The 18,954-nt window shown below is 51.3% G+C and overlaps 1 protein-coding gene and 1 long non-coding RNA gene across 7 annotated transcripts in view; one reads left to right on the forward strand and one right to left on the reverse strand.

Annotated features, from left to right (window-relative positions):
* The window catches only part of BCL11B (BCL11 transcription factor B), a 95,256-nt gene extending 92,147 nt beyond the window's left edge, over positions 1 to 3,109 (reverse strand). For 5 of the 6 annotated variants that reach the window (XM_088797477.1, XM_074326962.2, XM_074326958.2 and 2 more), the window contains exon 1: positions 2,007 to 3,109. In XM_088797477.1, the coding sequence (XP_088653603.1) occupies positions 2,007 to 2,064 (58 nt within the window). In that variant the 5' untranslated portion in view covers positions 2,065 to 3,109. Of the gene's footprint in view, positions 1 to 377; positions 1,175 to 2,006 lie in introns of those variants that run through there. The other variant, XM_088797476.1, reaches the window with a different exon arrangement.
* Positions 3,110 to 3,282: 173 nt separating this feature from the next.
* LOC141570807 (uncharacterized) lies at positions 3,283 to 10,311 on the forward strand. The gene is made up of 2 exons (XR_012495260.2): positions 3,283 to 7,859; positions 9,448 to 10,311. It is a non-coding gene; the product is annotated as an uncharacterized LOC141570807 (long non-coding RNA).
* The last annotated feature ends 8,643 nt before the right edge of the window (positions 10,312 to 18,954 follow it).

Raw genomic sequence — 18,954 nt, forward strand, 5'->3', positions numbered from 1 at the left:
CTCAAAAAACAACCCTTGCAATTATACAGAGGCTACGTGGGGCACATTGCCTCCTGGAGAAATTAGGCATCTGCAAGTACAGACAGTATAACCACCACTCCACTATCTAAAGGTGGGGATGGGCTTGGAATAAGCGATTGGTAAAGGACAAATGTCAACTGGCAAAAAGAAGAACCTTGATCAAACCAGGCTCAAATCTGGTTGCACAACATTTTGTTTTAAATGCAACCAGCGAGTCCTCTTTCATGTTAGAATGGTGAAAAATAAAAAAGAAGTCCTCTTCCCTCCCTCCAAAAAGGCATCCCTCTCCCAAGGTGAACCCCACTTAATATCTATTCCCCTTCCCAAAAAATAATAATAAATCCACAAATTCTTACTAATGTATCTGCTGTAACAAAGGAGAGATGGCAGCAGCAACTGCTCCGAGCAGATGGCTCCTAGGCGGGTTTTCAGGGGAGGGGAGAACCCTTTTATATATTTATTTATTTATTTAAATTTTAAAAAATATAACATAAATATTCGGCTCTCGGCTGCCCCGCAGCCAGTCCTCTGCGGCGACTGGGTGCGCAGCCCTCTCCAGCTCCGCGCGGGCAGCCCGGCCCCAGCCTGACTAGGTGATGGGAGGATTGCAGGAACACAACCTGCACCGCGGTCTCGATGGCACCCAGAGGATGCTTTTTTTCTATTGCAATAAAATAAAACAAAACAAAATAAAATAAAATAAAATAAAAAATAGCAGCGGCGACCCAGACACCGCGAGAGAAAGGACCGCGGGGAAATGCTCGAGCGCGACGAAGCAGCCGCCGGCCCGGCAGGGAGAGCTGCGAGCCGACCTTCCCGGTGCAACTATGCGGGCACCCGGGGCGAGCTCCCCTGCACACCCCGCACCTGGCCTGCTCACGCTCTCTTTCTCCCTTCTCTAAATAAACCCAATTGGGGCGCTGGAAGCTGCTGCGTCTCTGCCCTGCTGCCTGACTGCACGCCCCGCCACTGGCTTGAAATCCACAAGATTCCAGCCCAGCCGCTGGATTTCCACTTCGACCTGCCTTGTTTATTTAGATAGAGAAGATGAAAGATACTGAGACAGAAGGATGCGTAAAAGATTGATAGGTCTCTCTCCTTTTCTTTTTTTTTCTTTTTTCCTTTTCTTTTCTTTTCTGTTTTTTTTTTCCCCCCACTACTGTTTTACAAGCACATCCCTCTCTTCCCACTCCTAGCTGACAACCCTTGTTCCCCCGTGGCGGGTATTTTTCACCAGCCCCAAACCCCCACCTTTTCTGGAGTGGGGGAAAGAAGACAGGATCATCCCAGGAGACAGCGGAGGTGGGGAAATGCGGGGGGGGGGGGGGGGTGCATGAGCCCGGCAAACGGCCTTGCAGCTGGATTCTTTTGCAAATAGAGGAAGGGAGAGAAAGGCGGCTGCAGAACCCTAGGACCGGTGTGGCCGGCGCTCTGCCCCGCCGGGTGCAGCTACCGGGGACTCAGAGCCGGCGGCCGCCCGTTTCCCCACATCTCCCGCATTCCACAGCGCACCCCGCTCTCCTCCGCCCGAGCCTTCAGCACGGACCCACGCGCTCGCCAACTTTTCCCCACTTCCCGGCTGCCCCCTCCCCCTCCGCTCCCCCAGCCCCCTCCCCCTCCTCTCCAAACCCCGCCACCAGCGCCGCCGCCGCCACACACGCCGCTCGGAGGGGCGAGCGTCCAGCCGGGCTCCGCGCGCACACACACACCTCCTCCAGCCTGCGCGCCCCCTCTCCCGCCCGGCACCCGCTCCGCAGGCCCCCGAGCCGGAGGCGCGTCTGACTGCGCAGCGCCCGGACTGCCGGGGCTGCAAAGAAACTTTCCTATGGCCCCCCGCCCCCCACAAGGCTCTGGGCCGACGCACTGCCTCTGGAGCCCGCGGGCCGCCCCGGCCCGGGCCCAGCTGAGCCCGGCTCGGTGTCCCCAGCCCCGGGCGCCCGGAACCCCATCCTCCGGCCCCTCGCGCTTACGCCGCAGACACTTACGGGTGATGAGCTCCCTCTGGGACAAGTGCTGCGGGTTGCCCTGTTTGCGGCGGGACATTGCCCCGGCATCTATTCTGGCATCGCCCGGAAAGCTGCTCTGATGGGGGGAGCCGGGGGTGGGGGTCGGAGCCGCCGCCGCCGCCGCCGCCGCCGCCGCCGCCGCCGCGCCGCTGCCGCTGCCGCTGCCGCTGCCGCCGCCGCCGTGCCTCCTCTGCCCGGGTTGGTGTTTTGGTTTTTTTTCTTTTTTTCCCCCCTTCCTCTCTTGCCCTCTCTTCCTCCTCTTCTTCTTTATTTTGCTCTTTCTTCTATGCTGTTTTTTGTTTTGTTTTGCAAAAAGAAAAAGAAAAGAAAAACCTCTCGATCTAAAATAGGAAAAAGAAGCAAAAAAAATCTGCTGTTGCTTGCCGCGGACTGGCTGGTTTCTTTAAAAAATATATATTCTTTTGAAAGAAAAAAATCCTTTGCACTTCTTCAAACTGCGTGGCCTCCTGGACTTCCAAATGTCTTCTTGAACTTAAACCGGATTTTGCACCGGCTCCTGACACTTTCAGGGTCTGGTAGGTGGAAAGCGCACTTCTACCAGGAGGGGGGTGGGGGGAAGAAAAATGCAAACAAATAAAAAATAAGAGAAGAAAAAGAAAAGAAAAAAAGCAAAGAAAACTTGGGGACTTGTCTCGTACCCCCCTCACCCCGCCCCCTCAAAAAACCCAAAGCAATGTAAAACTGCCCGGATTCGGTTGTTTCTGGGTTTTCTGCGGGCTGCCTGTTTTTTTCTCGGAGACTGACCCTTCCGAGGCTCTGGGGGGACTCCAGGAGCGGCTCCTTCCCAGTTCACCTGGCAGGCTGGCGCCGGCCGGAGAGGCTGCCGGGTCCCCAGGAGCGCTCCCCAGCGCTCCCCTGGCGCCGCGGGCCCGGGGGGAGGTGGGCTGAGGGGCAGCTAGCCCAGTGCGCCTGGGTCGGTGCGGGCGCGGACTGGGAGCTATAGATTGCAACGTGAAGATGGCGGAGTCCGGGTTCTCTGGGAGCTCTCGGTCTCTCTATGGCTGGGGCTGCCTCTGTACAATGGGATAAAATTCAAGTTCAAGTGCGGACGTGACGTTTAATCTGCACCAGAGACAAAAAGACCCAGAGAGTCGGAGCACTGGGGGCGACTAGCGGTGGCTTTTTAACATTGTACCCTGTAAGAGAACAAGAAAGCACACACACACACACACACACACACACACACACGCTCGCGCGCGGCGCTTGCGCGCGCGCGCACACACATACACACACACACACACACACACTCGCCCGTGCGCACACCCGCAGATCAGGCCGGCCACACTTGCAAACGGCGTTTTTGTGCACTCATCTACTCCTCGTGCACGGCAGCGCAAAAGGGGGGCGGGGGAGACGGTGGGCAGGATATTTTTCAGTAAAAGAAAATTCTCTTGTCCCTCCTCCCCTCCTGGGAGCAGGACCCCCTGAGAAGGGGGGCGGAGTACATTGTGTGTGGAAGTAAGTTGAATCAACGCCAGTAACTCCCAGCCACCCACCAAAAGCTGTCGGACTTGGGGGGCAGGAGTCTGGGGGACGCTGTGCAAGAGGGTTGAAGTGGACGCAAGGACTGGGGGAGATGGTCAGTTGCTTCATCACCCAGGAAAAGTCACTTGGTTGTTTATACTTTTGTTTTATTGGGGGATCAGGGTTAAACTTCCAAAAAGTGTCTCTGTATAAATCCTGGTATTACAAACTCTGGGAAAGCGAAGTGGACATTAAAGATACTAAGAGGAGAGAATTAAGATCACATTTGGGGGGAGGAACGTGGACCTTGTTTGAGTCTCATTCCGGAGGAGTGTTCACTCGAATCTGTGCGCTCCCGCCACCTCACCCCTTTAACTACTTGGAGAGTCAAACACGGGCCCCACCCCCTAAGGCCAGGGTCTGCAGGGAGCATGGGGGTACCGGGGCAGGGGCGCTCCACGTGGGAGAGGAACTTGTACATGCTGACCCAGAAGTAGGTGTGGCCGGATCTCTGAAGATACTCGGGTCCCCCTGTTACCTCCCACCCCCTCACAATTACAGTAACCTGGAAGTAACGCCTCCCCCTGCCCCCCGCTCCACACACACACACCCAGTGCTCTTCTGCCTAGGGCAGGACTTGAAATCGCCGGTCTGACTGGGAAGGACACAGCTGCCTTGTCAGCCGTTTGTTCTGCACCCGGCGAGGACAAGTGGAGTTGCGGGGGCCTGTCCGTGGCCCAGGGACAAGGCCAAACCGTGGTCCGCGTGGACATCGCCCCTCCCAGCCGGATCCCTCCCCAGGCCACGGCCAACTTCGTCTATTTGAAGACCTGACCTCCCCGGCTGGGCGCGCCAAGCAGCTAGAGCGCTCTCCCTTCTCAGGGTTTCTCTGGTCTGGGCCTGAAGGCGGCCAGGGCGGGTCGGGGCCTGGCTCGGGGCTGGGCTTGGCGGGCGAGCTTAGCTGCATCCACCCCACCCCGCCCCCAGGCCCAGCTCCCTTGGCTTCATCCGAGCGAGGGGCTGGGCCGTGACGCCTCAGGGCGCGCCACCTCTCTCGGGGCCTTTTCCTTCGGGGGCACACGGGGTTTTTGTTCAACCCCAAGGTCTTGGGTGTGGCAACGGGACCAACAACTTAACAGAGCGCAGCGCCCATTAGTGAGGACAGAAAGAGCTCCCTGTCCAAACCACCCCCAAAAAATAATAATAAAATGTGCCCTAGCATGTAGTTTTGCGGATAGGCTGCAGGGTCGCGGGTCGAGCGGGTGGAGACTGGGCTGTGGAGGGGGGTGGGGTAGGGCCAGTCGGCACTCTCCACCCCTGGAGAATCAGGGATCTGATTACCTGGGGACTGCCCGCAGCTGCCCACCGCCCCCAACTCTCACCCTATCTCCACGTGGTCCAAAGTCTAGAAGCACCTCCCTCTCCTCCCATCCCGCCCCACCGCTAAAATCTTTCCAGGAAAGTGGCCTAAGAAAAAATGCCCACACGCACCTTTAATAAACTTCTTAAGAAAACTATAAACCAGTCATCCCGAGTCGCGCAGATTCTTAAATTTGGGAAAGCAGCTCTTTCTGAGACTTGGCGTTGTGAAGTCCAGAGCGGTTTAGCGTTTTGCCCAAGGTCACACAGCCCTTGGGGTAGCTTTCGACTCAAATCGCCTCCACACGCCTGCTGCCCGCGCGCCCCCTGCGCCCCCGCGCGCGAAATCCCGACCCTCGACCCTTGCCCAGCGAGGGCTGATTACAATGAAAGAGGACCAGGTCTGGGCTGGAGGTAATGGGGCAACCCCCTCAGGTAAGGGGACTCTCAGCAGACTGCGCAGAACGCTCAGGGGCCGGGCTGCAGCTGCCACCTCCCGCGCGCTCAGGCGGTGAGGTCTGGGGAGGGGGGCACCTCCGCCCCACCCCCGGCAGGAAGTAGCGGGCAGGGGGCGGCGCGGGCCGCGACTGACCGCGGAGCACTTCCTCATTGGCCCCACACTGCCCCGACGGCGGGAAGAGGGACGCGCGGGCGGGCCGGCGCAGGGCCGGACACGCCACCGCCTGCCAGCGCGCTCCATCTCGCGGCGGCCGGGGAGAGGCGGCTCTGGCCCTGCCCAGCCCAGCACTGGCCCCTTCGCCCTCCGCCTCCTCCTTCTCTCCCGGGAGGCGGCCGGGAGCAGGCAGCGAGCGATCCCAGCTGCCGCTCCAGTCTCCCTTTTTTCCCTCTGCCCGTCTGGCACGGGCGTCATTAGCGCTGAAAGCTGTTAATGTCTGGTCTCACAGCTCCCCCTTTAGTCTTGCTGCGCTCCCAGTCTCGCGTTCCAAACCGGATCAATAGCCGCCTCTCCTCCGACCTTGACCTCTCCCTCGACCCCTCCCGGCCTCGGCAGCTGGCCCACACTAAAATTTCTCCACTCTCTTAATGCCCAGATAACAGGCAGCGGGCCAGAAGGGGTGGCAGAGCTCGGGCCACAGCCGGATCCCTATCCCTTCCTCAAGACCCCAGGCAGACGGAGGATCCAGTACCCTTCTGAGAAGGTCACACCATACACACACACACACACACACACACACACACACACCATCCCTTGATCTACCAATCCTTTGTGTAGAATAAAAGTCACTCCATCGGCCAAAAAGGGGAGGGGGAGGTGCAGGTGCTTAACATGTGAATATATAAAGGAAAAGTGCAAGATGAACATATGGTCCTAAATATTACACAACTTCACACTTATTTCTCCAGCACCTGCTGTAGGCCTACTGTGTGCTGGGCCCAGAGCTGGGGCTTTGTGCGGACTGGAATTAGATGGAAAGAAATGCTACATTTTCTGTACTATTGGGGAAAAAAAGAGGTCAAAAAGCTTTTTGAACTCACAAATATTTCCCTGCTCTTCTTTTTCTAGCTTCCTATTGCACTCCAGCACATAATCCCCCATATTCTTGGTCACTTTAAATTTCTTTATAGAGGAATAGTTCAGAAATCAAAAATCATTTCATCAAATCAGGGTGCATTTTTATTAACTTGTGTGGGGCTCTGCTTCCCTATGTGTGCTACATATAACACACCATGCCGTGGGGGGCAGATGAAACAGACACATGACCCCCCAGCCAGGCTTCTTGTTTAAAATTTTTTGAACCAAAGAATACTTAACTCTTAGCTGAGGTAGGGCTCTGTAACAGGTTCTGTAATGGTATCTTTGCCTTCTGAGCTGTTATATTTTATATTATGTCTTTACAAAAATTTGGAAAGAATCAAGATGGGTAGTGTCAGTTGAAATGGGAACCCCCAATGTTTCTGCAGAAAAGCTGTGCAAAGAGAACGCGAATCTTTTGGCATTTACAGGTGTGGGGCCGACTCAGAAGCAAATTGCTAATTTCTGTTCCTCGGGATCTATAAACGCTATTGACTGAGAAGAGGAAGATAAATAAACTGCATCGATCTGATCAGTGGATTGACTTGTTTTAACTTTTGAGGAAACTGAAATGGAGGCACTAAGTAAATCCTATTTGTGTACACATTAATAAGGCCCCCAAGATGGCTCTTAACTCCTTCCTTACAGTTCTAGAATCTCTAGGAGCTATCAAATCCAGAAGCATAAAAAGACAAAAGAGGTCTTTAGGGCTTCCTGGCATATCTTCTAGAATTATTTGATGTCATTTCTGAAAATTACAGCAAATTTCTAAGTGCCAGAAGCACTCAATTAAGGCTTTGCTGGATCTGGAGGGGGTTTTCTGCACTGTTACCTCATAGCAAAGGTGGGACCACGAAACCCGCCTCCCAACAATTGCTTGGTTGATGCTCTCCAGGTACTGAATTTTGCAACATTGCTTCTGTTAAAACATGTCACCATTTGTACCTTATTTCTGCAAGAAATACTTGGGTTTTATACGGTAATAGATTTCCGAGTATTTTTTAACTACATAAAGCATAGGTATGTCTAGGAAATCTAAGAGGCACCATTGCCTCCTGCCTTTACAGCTGCAGCCTGCAAGGGGTTAAACCAAAGTCACTGTTCCTGATTCATGTATTATTTTCCTTAAAAAAATACTTCACCCAGCTCTTCGTATATGAAAAAGACTCACACCCACATCGAATGTTCCTAGCTCTGTCCCTGTCATCAGAAATGATATTGAATGGCTTCAGTACTAGGGGATCTGGAACTATTTCTACAGCTTTCTCACCTCATTTGGAATTTTCTTGCCTTGCTAATTTTAATTCTTTAGTTGAGTCATCAATTCAAATTTGGTAGGGACTGCCATCACCCAGTTGGTCGGCTTGGAAGAAACATTGTTCATAAAAATGATCGACTGCACCAGGTCCCGCCCTCCACGCCCCTCATGCACAGAGATCCCAGCAGCTGTGCAGGTGGGTGTGGGTGTGGATATGGGTGTGTGGGTGTGGCGGTGGGTGGGGGTGGGTGGGGGTGGTGTACAGAAAGGGTCTCTGCTCCTTTCTGTCTTGTCTCCAAGTCTCTATACTGTATAACTGAAAGTGTAACACACACACACACACACACACACACACACACACACCAGTTTTAATTCAGTCATCCAGTGACAGTCAATCTCCCCTGTTGAGACCATCCACAAGGAAGAGAAAGAGAGTTAAAATGGTTCATTTGGGGAAAGAGCTGGGAATCAGAAGGGAATTTTCAGTTCTGACTCTGGCTGCTACAGTGAGGTGTCTGGTGATGGGAAATGGCGGGGGGGGGCTAGGGTGGAGGCAACAATGATCACCTTCTAACAAGGGTTTTATGGGGCTGTGAGGATTAATTAGTTTGTATCCTTAAGCAGTTTGAGAAAGAGGGAAGTTTCAGTAAATGCTAAGCCGCAGTTGTAGACAAATCTGACTCAGTTGCAAGCTCTGCACACACACACACCCCCACCCAAACCAGGCTCTGAAAATTCCTGTTTGTGCTGAGATGCACTACAAAGGAAGTGGTGGAGAGGGAAAGTGAGGGGGAAGTACTTGCTTAGGGAAGAGAGAAGGAGAAAGTGGCATGAGTCAGACTAGCATCCTCAGAAAGACACAGCTAACGAGAATGCTGCAACGGGGCACTTACTGAAAAATGAAAATAAAAACCAGCCAACACCTCGCTTCAGATATGCCTTCCAGAACTGGAAAAGAAAAAGGGTTCTGGGAGATCTCATCTGTTGTTTTGTAGTTCTAGAAACAGCCACGTATGCTTTCGAGTGAATTCAACAAAGGTGGTTTGTGCCCTAGAAAACACTTACGCAGTATTCCCTCAACAGAGAAGGGTTAAGGTTGCAAGATGGCAAACAAACAAGCCTCCACAACACAAAGTTTGAACTGCAGGAATGTTATTGGAGATGGAATAATAGATCTATAGTACGTGGAAGTTATAGAAGTTGTTTCATTATCGCATATTAAAACATTGCATCTGCTTGAAGACACACTTTCAGCTCAATTTACAAGGCAGACAATTTGCTACAACAAAAGATAATTAATACCACCCAGGGAAAACTGAGATGCTGGATTGCTGTGCTTTCTGGTACAGTGTATTAGTTTAATCTGGGTCCTTTTTTTAAAAAAAAAAAAAATGTTTTCACTGTGATTTTAAGCCTTTGGGATCATTGAAACAACAATGGCTTCTAAAATATGGATGTGGCAATAACATTTCCCATTTGAACTTGTGACAAAGCCCCTCTGCCTCTCTCCTCTCTCTCATTTCCTCTCTCTCTCTCTCTCTCTCTCTCTCTCTCTCTCTCTCTCTTCCCCACATGTGTCCTGCCTGGAATGGAACACTGGACAGCAGCAAAGATAACCATCTCTGTCTGATCTGTCTCCGATGGTCTGCAATCTAAACAGGGCAGATTTATGGTCGATTTTTTCACATCTGAATTTGGGTCTCTGGATTCAAACGGGTAGATTCGTCAGCCATGGGGGTTTAGCACAGGCATCTGCAGTTTCATTATTTGTATCTGCTTAACAGGAACAATTAGAGAACTGAAGAGTGAGGACGCCTGTTTGGGGACCGTTTCGATATTGTACCCAGACCACACATTCCGGCTGGAAAGGAACATAGTAATGTATAAAGCATTAGTGGATTTAACACTCCGCATTGTGTTTGGGGAATCGAATTGTCGATGTTTCTGGCAAGAACTCATACTCCGATTGAAATCTATCAAACACCTTAATTAGCTCCGGGTACCTAAATGCACCCAACCCAGAAGCAAGTTGGACAGCATGAGAGGGGGCAGGCCTCCCTCATTCCCCCAGGGCCCTGTGGCCTCAGTTTCCACACCAGGGTGCACGGGCCATGGTGGGAAGTCGGACAAGCCCTTGCTCGTATCCTGGCAGCCACTGGGGACATGATTGAAGGTGTTTGGATGGTTTGCAGGGTGTTGGCTAACGGGATGGGAAGAGGCCACAGTGACACAAAGCTGTTGCCGACGGTAACTGGAGTCTTTTCGTCAGCCAACCGTTCCACCTGGACCTCAGTACAAATTATTGTTTTCAATTACCACCTGTGTATTCCTTCCCATGCAACTTATTGATGTAAAATTACAGCTATACCGGTATAAATAAGTTATGCTGCAGTTGTAAAATGGAAGAAATTTTGTTGTAGCAATTATGTTCAGCAAGATGACAAAATAAATTTCCAGAGCTGTGCCTGCAGTAACCTGGGGAATTTAAACCTCATAATTTCCATTCATTTCAGATAATTTGGAGTAATTTCTATATGTAATAACTTTGTAATGAAAAACACAGCGGTACTGAAGTGATTTCACTCCGTTTTTTTCTCCTATGGTATACATGGCACAAAATAAATGATAAAAATAATATTTCCTTTTTATATGTGTGTGTGTTGAGTAATTCCTTCAGCAAAAAATCATAAACTAATACCCGGACTAAATCTCTGTCCACAAAATGAAAAATAAATTGAGTTAAAGAAAGTGAAAAACTATGAAAGGCTGTGGATGTTTTATTGTGAGTTTATTGAATTGTCTTATTCCCAGGCTCCTCCTGGTCTCTAAGGGGTGCAGTTCCCAAGTAAGGGGCAAATGCAGGTCAGGTCCCAGACTCCCAGGAGGTAGCAGGGGGACCCCCAAAGCTGGAATATCCATGCCAGGTGGTGATTTCTCCCCAGAAACCATTAGGAAAGGTGGTCTCCTCCTGCAGTGAGCTGTTCTGCTCTGAGTTGCTTTTTCCCACCAAGGTCTTCAAGGTAACTTTCACTGCAACTGGACATGACCTGTTAGGCTGGCCAGTGGTCCTGTAGGTCCTCCTTTAATTAACGACACAGTGAGGTGGCGCTGCACTCCCCATCTGCATTGGTGCCCAGCCCAACCTCTGGCAGCGACACCCACCACTGATGCACACAGCCCCTGAACGCCCCGCGTAATGCAGCAGCAGCTCCCATTGAGTTGCTAGAGGTGACGAGGGTTACAGTGGCTGCATTAGCTCCGAGGCCGTGCAACTACCTCCAGCTGTCGCCAAAAGTCACATCTAAATGAAAGATGAGGCATCCACCCCCTAAACCCTGCCTGCCAGGAGTGATGGCCAGGCCAGGCCAGTTGTCAGCCCCCTTCCCACCACCAGCCAAGGAGGCTGCCTGCTGCCTTGAACTAGAGTTTCCCCCGTGCCCTGCAAAAGGAAGGGGGAAAGACAGAGATAGATGACCTGGAGATGACGAGTATCAGAGAGGACTAAACGGAAGCAATGGGCTGAAGGGCAGCAAGAGACAGTAGGGTAGACAGAGGGTGTGCTGGTTACATTTGGGAACGGGCAACTAACTAAGATTGGTACAGACTGCTGCAGAGTATACAGCCCTTTTCTTCCCTGACTTGAATGTGTCCTCCTGGCAGGGCAGGACACAAACCGCTTGGTGCACAGCCCCACGGTGCCACTGGGAGTTGGAAGACCTCATGCAAACTGCTTCCTGTCTCCGTGTCTCAGACCCTCATATTACACCCAAGACGTTGTGAGAATTACATCAGATCATCTATCTGAAAGCCCCAGCACAGGGCCTGGCATTTAATCAATTACAGACATTATTATGTGGGCTTTATGCTGGGGTTGAGAGGAGACTCACACCTAGCGCCACCTATGGCACTTTCATTTCAACACTGAAAAGAGCTATTCTCCTCAGATTTGATTCGCGAACACATTCAACTAACATTGGTGAATCACCTACTATGGGCCAGGGACCAGGCTAACCTCTGCTAATACCTAGAGGAAGACGTCATAGTCTGTACTGCAAGCAACTATAGCATGTCACTGGGCTCTGAGCTCCTAGCAGCAGAGTCTGCTTTTTCTCCTGTGCCCAGGGCAGCTGGCACATACCATGTTTCCCCCAAAATAAGACCTAGCTGGACAATCAATTCCAATGTGTCTTTTGGAGCAAAAATTAGTATAAGACCGGATCTTATTTTACTATAAGGCTGGGTCTTATGTAATATAATATAAGAGCGGATCTTATATTAATTTTTGCTCCAAAAGATGCATTAGAGTTGATTGTCCAGCTAGGTCTTATTTTCAGGGAAACACGATAGTAGGTGATTAATGAATGAGCCAGCTAGACCTCCATACAAGACTTAACACATCTGCAAACTGGCACAGGGGCACGGAAAAGGCTGAGCACACAGAACAAAGGCCGGGAAGAATACCCTTGGTATGTCAGCAGGTGTCATCTCAGAGATGGGGACCCTAGGGTCACCATTCGTTTCCTTCTAGTCTCCAAATTTCCCATAATCAGCATTTATGGCTTTTACAATCAACCCTGCCAAAATGTTAAAAAGTTGTAGCAAATGTACTTTCAGGGGAAGAGGGGGGAGGGTAATTAAAAGACCACCTATGAAAAAAATGACTGAAAGGAGATGCAGGAAGGACAGCCACCTTTGTGTTAGTATTATGGGGTTAGAGAGTCTTTTAAAAGAACTTTATTCCCCAAACACCCTAAAATGTCCTTAAAGAAAGACTTGCCACCACATTTTTTGTGGTTTCGTAAAAGAATCAAGGGCGTGATCACTAGGCTATGAAGAATAGCTTGAGATGAAGTCACAGGAGAACGCTGAACTGGCATGGGACCATCATGGGTGCAGGGGGACTACAGGGCAAGGTTGGATGGTGTAACCAAAAAAATACGGTGAATGTTTAAATTTTTACAAAAGTTATTACAGTAAAAGACACATTGCCACTAATCCCCCTCAGAATACTCCCCCTCGCTTCAAACACGCTTTTCCCATTGTTCTTGCCACGTTCTGAAGCAGTTCTGGAAGTCCTTTTTCATGTGTGTCTTTAGTTGCGCTGTCGTGGCTGCCTCTATGTCCTGAATCAATTCAAAACATTTACCTTTTATGGTCATTTTGACTTTGGGGAAGAGCCAGAAGTCGGATGGTGCCAGATCCAGTGAATAAGGTGGATGAGGACGCACCGTAATGTTTTCATTTGACAGAAATTGCCAGATACCAGAAGTGATGTGTGACACAGAACATTGTCATGATGGAGGATGAAACCATTTGCCCATTTCATGTTAATGCATTATTCGTGATCCATGAGTTATAGCACACTTTAAAACACACCTTCTCTCAACCGTAGCTCACACCCGACTGACTGAACCGAACAAGTTGAAACTTGTCACACACTTTTAGTTACTAAGGTTTGATGCCCCGCTTTCCGTATTGAAGATCCCTTCCTTTCCGTTGGATGGCACTGGGCAGCAGCATTCACTATAGATTTTTTTTTATCACACTTCATAAAGAAGCTGCCATGTTTTTTCCCCTTCATTCTATTCTGTCTGGGGATCTCCATCACCTGAAACTGCTCACTGAGGCAAGACTCTCTCAAGTCCAAAGGGGGTGGTTTGAAATGCCACCTCTCCCCTGGACCTTCGGAGGACGAAGAGTTGGCTGCTCTTGGTCCTGATGGAGCCTAGGCTTGCCCAGAGGCATCTGCCTCAGACAGCAGCCTCGCTGGGCTCTGTGCTGGGTGCATGCTAAGTGGGGGGAGGGCCGGGGGATACTTTTAGACACTCACAATGAAGAATGTCCTCTTGAAGCTTCACCCTCCTTCTGTCATCCAGGGAGATAATTCGTTTATGCAGCTTTCACAGAAGACTGACATTTTCAACTTTTTTAGCAGAATAAATTTATAAGGTAAATTAGGGGGTGGGAGCCCTGGTGTCCCAGGCAGATTCAAACTGGTAATTACAGAGGCCTAATTATGTATTCACCACAGAGCCTTCTGGAACAGCGAAGGCTACAGGATGGCTCCTATTCTTCCTGCAGAGGACATTCTCCCCTGGAAGCTTCACAGCCAGTTCTGGAGATGCGTTTGCTTCCAGCCCTGAGCCCTTGTGGAGAAGTGCACTTGTCACCAGCACCCACGCTCTGATATTTGCAGAGAAAACCCTGACCCTAGTCAGGGCACCCAGATTTTCCCTAACAGCTGTGAAGTCAAATACTTTTTAGATCAAGGATCCTGACTTGGATAAACTAAAACTTAAAAAATAAGAAAAGGCAAATCCCCCTCGAGTTCTAAATGTACATCTACCAGCCTATGGCATCAAAATGATCATTGTCACAGCCTTCTCCCCTGTGTGGCTGGGTACTCCTTGGGGTGGGCACATGTGTTTTCCTTCTAAGTGTCATCAGAACTCAGCGTGGAGTCTGGCCTCAATGTAGTCGCTGAATGAATGCAAAAGTGCTCAGTGGCCCTTAGAGGAGAAAGACCCTGGGCCTCAGCAGGGGCGGGGGGAGAACTGGGTGAAAACCATGCCTTTCTCATGTATCACCAGGCACCACAACCTACTGGATCACCCTCATTCATTTTCCAGTGGCCTCTCTGCTCCCAAGCACCTGATCATTCACTCGGTAAATATGGAGTGTGCTCTGTTATAGGCTGAATTGTGTCCCATCCAAATATGTTGAAGTCCTAACCCTTGTACCTCAGTTGGAAATAGGACCTTTGCTGATATAATTAGATAAATTAGGGTGACATTTTACTGGATTAGGGCGCACCCTTAATCCCATACAACTTGAGTCCTTATGAGAAAAGGAGAGGACACACAGAGGGAGACACACGGGGGAAAAGGCCATAGTCCACGAGACAAGGCACACCGGGAATGCCCAGCAGCCCCCAGCAGCTGGAAGGGCAGGAAGGACCTCCCCGAGAGCCTTCAGAGGGAGCGTGGACCTGCCCACACCTTGATTTCAGACTTCTGGTTTCTAGAGCTGTGAGACAATAAATGTCTGTGGTTTTAATCGCCCAGTTTGCAGTACTGCTGTCACGGCAACCCTAGGAAACTAACACATGCTCCGGCTATGTGCTGGGCCCTGAGGGAGTCACAAGGTCACAGAGCTGGACAATACAGGTGAGGACCCTGCACTCGGGCTCAGAGGCCACAGGCCTTTCCTACAACCCACGAAGTTTATGTTTATTTGCAATAAGAATGTTGGGAAGAACTGTTGCACCACCACCCCACCCCACCCCACCCCCGCGCCCCCGCCTTGTCACCTTTAAAAAGAGCAATAACAACTGGACTATAAATGTCGTGAGGCCAGGACGATGGCAGCTTCATCCTTCACACTGAAGCCCCACTCACACATTCACACCAGCCTCTCATCCTAGCTCACACATATTTCACACTCCAGTTATAACGGCAGAACTCGGGTGGTGGGGGGAGCAACACTTCAGTGCAGGGAACACTCGGGGGCTGACAAGCCTTTCCAGGGGCCCTCAGATCCCACCCACCCCCTCATCCCCAGTAAGCAGACAGTCAGCATCTATGCAAGGTCAGCTCCAAATTAAGCCAGCACCCCGCTAAAACTCTTCAGCCACTTGAGGTGTCAGCTTGGTTTGTGGTTGGGTTTCATTTTCATTTGGGGGTTTAATAAAGAATAAAAAACAAGAGACAAAAAAGAGCAGACCACTGTGTAGGAATGGTAGCAAATGACACAGTGCTAGGAAAAATGGAATTCGATGAAAGACAGGTGTCTTGGGTTTGTACTGAAACCATCCGTGACATGACAGAGTCGAGAAGCACTGCTCTCTCTCCCCCTCCACATACACACCCATGAGATCCTTCAGGCAAATAAAACCAGCCCTGCTCCAGCACATGGAAGATCAGAAAGGAACCTCTTTCTCCCCCACATACCCTCTTAAGAAAGCTCAGGCCGGGGGCAGGGTTGACCCCAATGAGTCTGCTGCCTGGGGTCTTGCGTGTGCAGCGTGGGAGGGCAAATGGAGAATTCACACTTCTGAGAAGTGCTGGCTTCACACCCTGACACAGGCCTCTGCAACTTTGACCAAACACGCATGTATGGCAAGCTGACGTAACCTAGCTAACAGGGAGGCTGTCTCCCTGTTAGACTGTGACCCTCCAGAAAGGGTGGGGTCATGGGGCTAGGGTTCCAGATGAGAACTGACAGTCTGTGCCCCTACTGTGTGTCAGACGCTGGCTGAACACCTTACGTCCACTCTTCAACATGTTCACCCTGTCAGTTAGATGTCGGTGTCCCATTTCACAGGAGGGAAAGTGAAGTCATGCGGCTTGCCCAGCACTGCACAGCCAGTAGTGGCAGAGTTAGGACCCAAAGTCAGGTTTTCCAGTGGTGTGGGGACCGTTCATGTCTACATCCTCACGTTAACCAGGAAAAGCTGGGCTGTGCTGCCTAACAAACTAATCTCCAACTGTGTTCACACAGGAAATGTGTAGTGTCTCTGATGTCCTATGCTTTGCTTATTTGCAGCCCTCCTGCCCCTCTCACCACACCTCATGGCCTCCAAGGCCACAGCAGGGAAAGAGGGACATCAAAGAGTCACACTGGTCTGCCTCAGCCCCGAAGTGACACACTCACTTCTACTGACAGCCCATTGTCTAGAGGTAGTCATGTGACCCAACCTAACTGCAAGGGAGGCTGGGAAATGTGGATGAGCACCTGCAATATCGGAAGGCTGTGCCTGTTGGCCACCATAGCCAAAGACAGCGTGTCCCTTAGGTACCATGTCTTGAATAAAAGGGCAAATGAGCCTTAAAGAGAAATTTCTTCACCAGTCAACTTGGGGAGCAAGAGAATGGCTCCACGGCAGGGATAACGCACCTGATTTGTTACATAACTAACTTAGGGATTCTTATTCTGAGCCAAAATTTTGTTTTGTTTTTTTCCCAATGCTCTGATATTCACGGGCGGCACTGTTTCTTTCACCATCTCTCTCTGTGTGCTTGCCCCCATCACATTGCAGAAGTACGGGGCCTTCAGGGTAATACAGGGGTCTGAATCCAGCAGACGTTATTACTCGTTGTGCACTTGCCACCAGGGACAAACAGGCCTGCAGGACTTGGAGGTGACCAGTCAGCTCCTTGGAAAAAGCGGCTCACAGATACAGCCCCTCCCACCCAGAAATGTGTCCATTTGGTGTGCCAATCAAGAGACTTTCAAACTCTGGAAAGCGTGAGATAGGTGTGTGGGATAATAGAAAACACCTACTTCAAAGCCCACTTCACTTCAAAGCCCTCAAAATAGTGTTTGATGGATGGATTTGGAACAGAGAACTTTTAAGTTGGGAGGAACCAAGAGATGGTGCCATCCACCTACCTCGGGAGGGAGTCTGAGGCCAGGGCGGAGGCACCTGCCCGGAGGCAGTGCCTGGGCCCAGCAGGGCCTCCACGCCTGATTCCCAGGCCCATGGCTACACCCAAACATCCCCCAAATCTCCTTTCAATCTGTCAATCAGCAAATGAGAAACAAGCTGTTGAGAAACCACAGGACTTTGTCTCCATTAGGCCTGACAAAGGCTTGAAAAAGGTTCATGACTCCCAGTTGCCCAGGACAACACTGGGTGACAGGGAACTGGCAGGCGTGATGGGACACTCCAATCAGGGAAGGAAAAGGGCAATTTGGGGTTTCTCTTTGTCTGCTCCAAGTCTCCTCGCCTCACTACCGTGCGAGTTCCCACTGTGTGCCACGCATGCCCTGTGAGAGGCCAGAGAGGCCAGCCCTCACCTCGGACTAGGTGTCCAGGAAGGCTACCAGGTCCTAAGGAGACCAGGGACTCACTCAGGAGGGAAGGGGCACCCAGGAGGTGACATACTGATGCGTGTCGGGCTCCCAGCAGGAGAGGCCATTCTCTGAGCGACCTCGCTGTGGCACACAGCCAACCAGGGGAGTGTCCAGGCTGCTCTGCCATGTTCTCAGGGTCGTGAGGCTCGGCACACTGCCCACCACAGGAAACCGAAACACTCTAAACTGCCAGGGACTCATTGTGACAATCATGTCAGAATGGACATGATTCCATGGTGAACACTAAGCGTTAAAGAAATCCTGGGGATGGTGGTTCAGCCCCATCTGGTTACAGATGGGGAAACCGAGGCCCACTGAAAGGACCTTCAGAATCTGATCTCATCCCCAGCCGGACCACCTTCTTCACTTGCTGTGGGCTCCTGCAAACCAAGTGCTGTGCTCACCATGGCCTCCATCCGTACACTGTGTCTCTGGGGGGTTCTGGCCTGGTTCCTGTAGCAGGTGACATTCTGCGACTCGTGTTCAGGGCCCTCCTCTAGGAAGTCTGCAAGTCTGCCCCCTCACCACCTCCTTCCGGCAGGGCCCCTCTGTCCTTCTGCTCCCATGGCAACCACCACATCCCAGGCCTCGCAGGTTTTTCTCTCTGTCCCTCACCTGGGCCATGAGTAACTGCAGGCAGAGACCACAGACACCCACTTGTGTGTCACGAGCCTCCACCCTCAGGAAGCTCCTGGGATTAAGGGCATGGACCAGTAAGTCCATGGATAGTGGATGGAGTGAACGAGGGAGACGAGGGAGGGAGTGACAAAGGAGCACACATAGCGATGGGTGGGGACTGAGGCAAGGGTGACCTAGTGAGCGCTATGCCTCTGCCGCAGGCCCACCGGCAGGAAGGTGCAGCAGCCTCCTCACCAGCGAGACGAGCAGAACACAAAACACACAGCATGAGCCCAACTAAGAAAAAGAAATATATAAAAGAGAATATTTCACGGTATTTTTAATAAAAGGGAATGAATGAAAGGAACATAGAGGAAGAGAACAGAGAGAGAGAAAGAAGGGAGGGAGGGAAGGAAGAATTAAAAGGGAAAGAAGAAGGAAAGAAAGGAAGAAAGAAAAGAAGAAGAAGAGAGAAAGAAGGTAGAAAGGAAGGAAGGAAGGAAGGAAAGAAGGGAGGGAGGGAGGGAGGGAGGGAGGGAGGGAGGGAGGGAGGAGAGGGGGGAGGGAGGGAGGGGGGAGGGAGGGAGGGGGGAGAGGGGGGAGGGAGGGAGGGAGGGAGGGAGGGAGGAGAGGGGGGAGGGAGGGAGGGAGGGAGGGAGGGAGGGAGGAGAGGGGGGAGGGAGGGAGGGGGGAGGGAGGGAGGGGGGAGAGGGGGGAGGGGGGAGGGAGGGAGGGGGGAGAGGGGGGAGGGAGGGATGGAATGGAAGGAGCTATGCCTGGCTAATTTCATTGAACATGATCCTGAGGCTCCTGAAGTG

This window comes from Rhinolophus sinicus, chromosome 3 (genome assembly GCF_057876585.1).
Source record: "Rhinolophus sinicus isolate RSI-liver-muscle chromosome 3, RSI-T2T, whole genome shotgun sequence".
Lineage (NCBI taxonomy): Eukaryota > Metazoa > Chordata > Mammalia > Chiroptera > Rhinolophidae > Rhinolophus > Rhinolophus sinicus.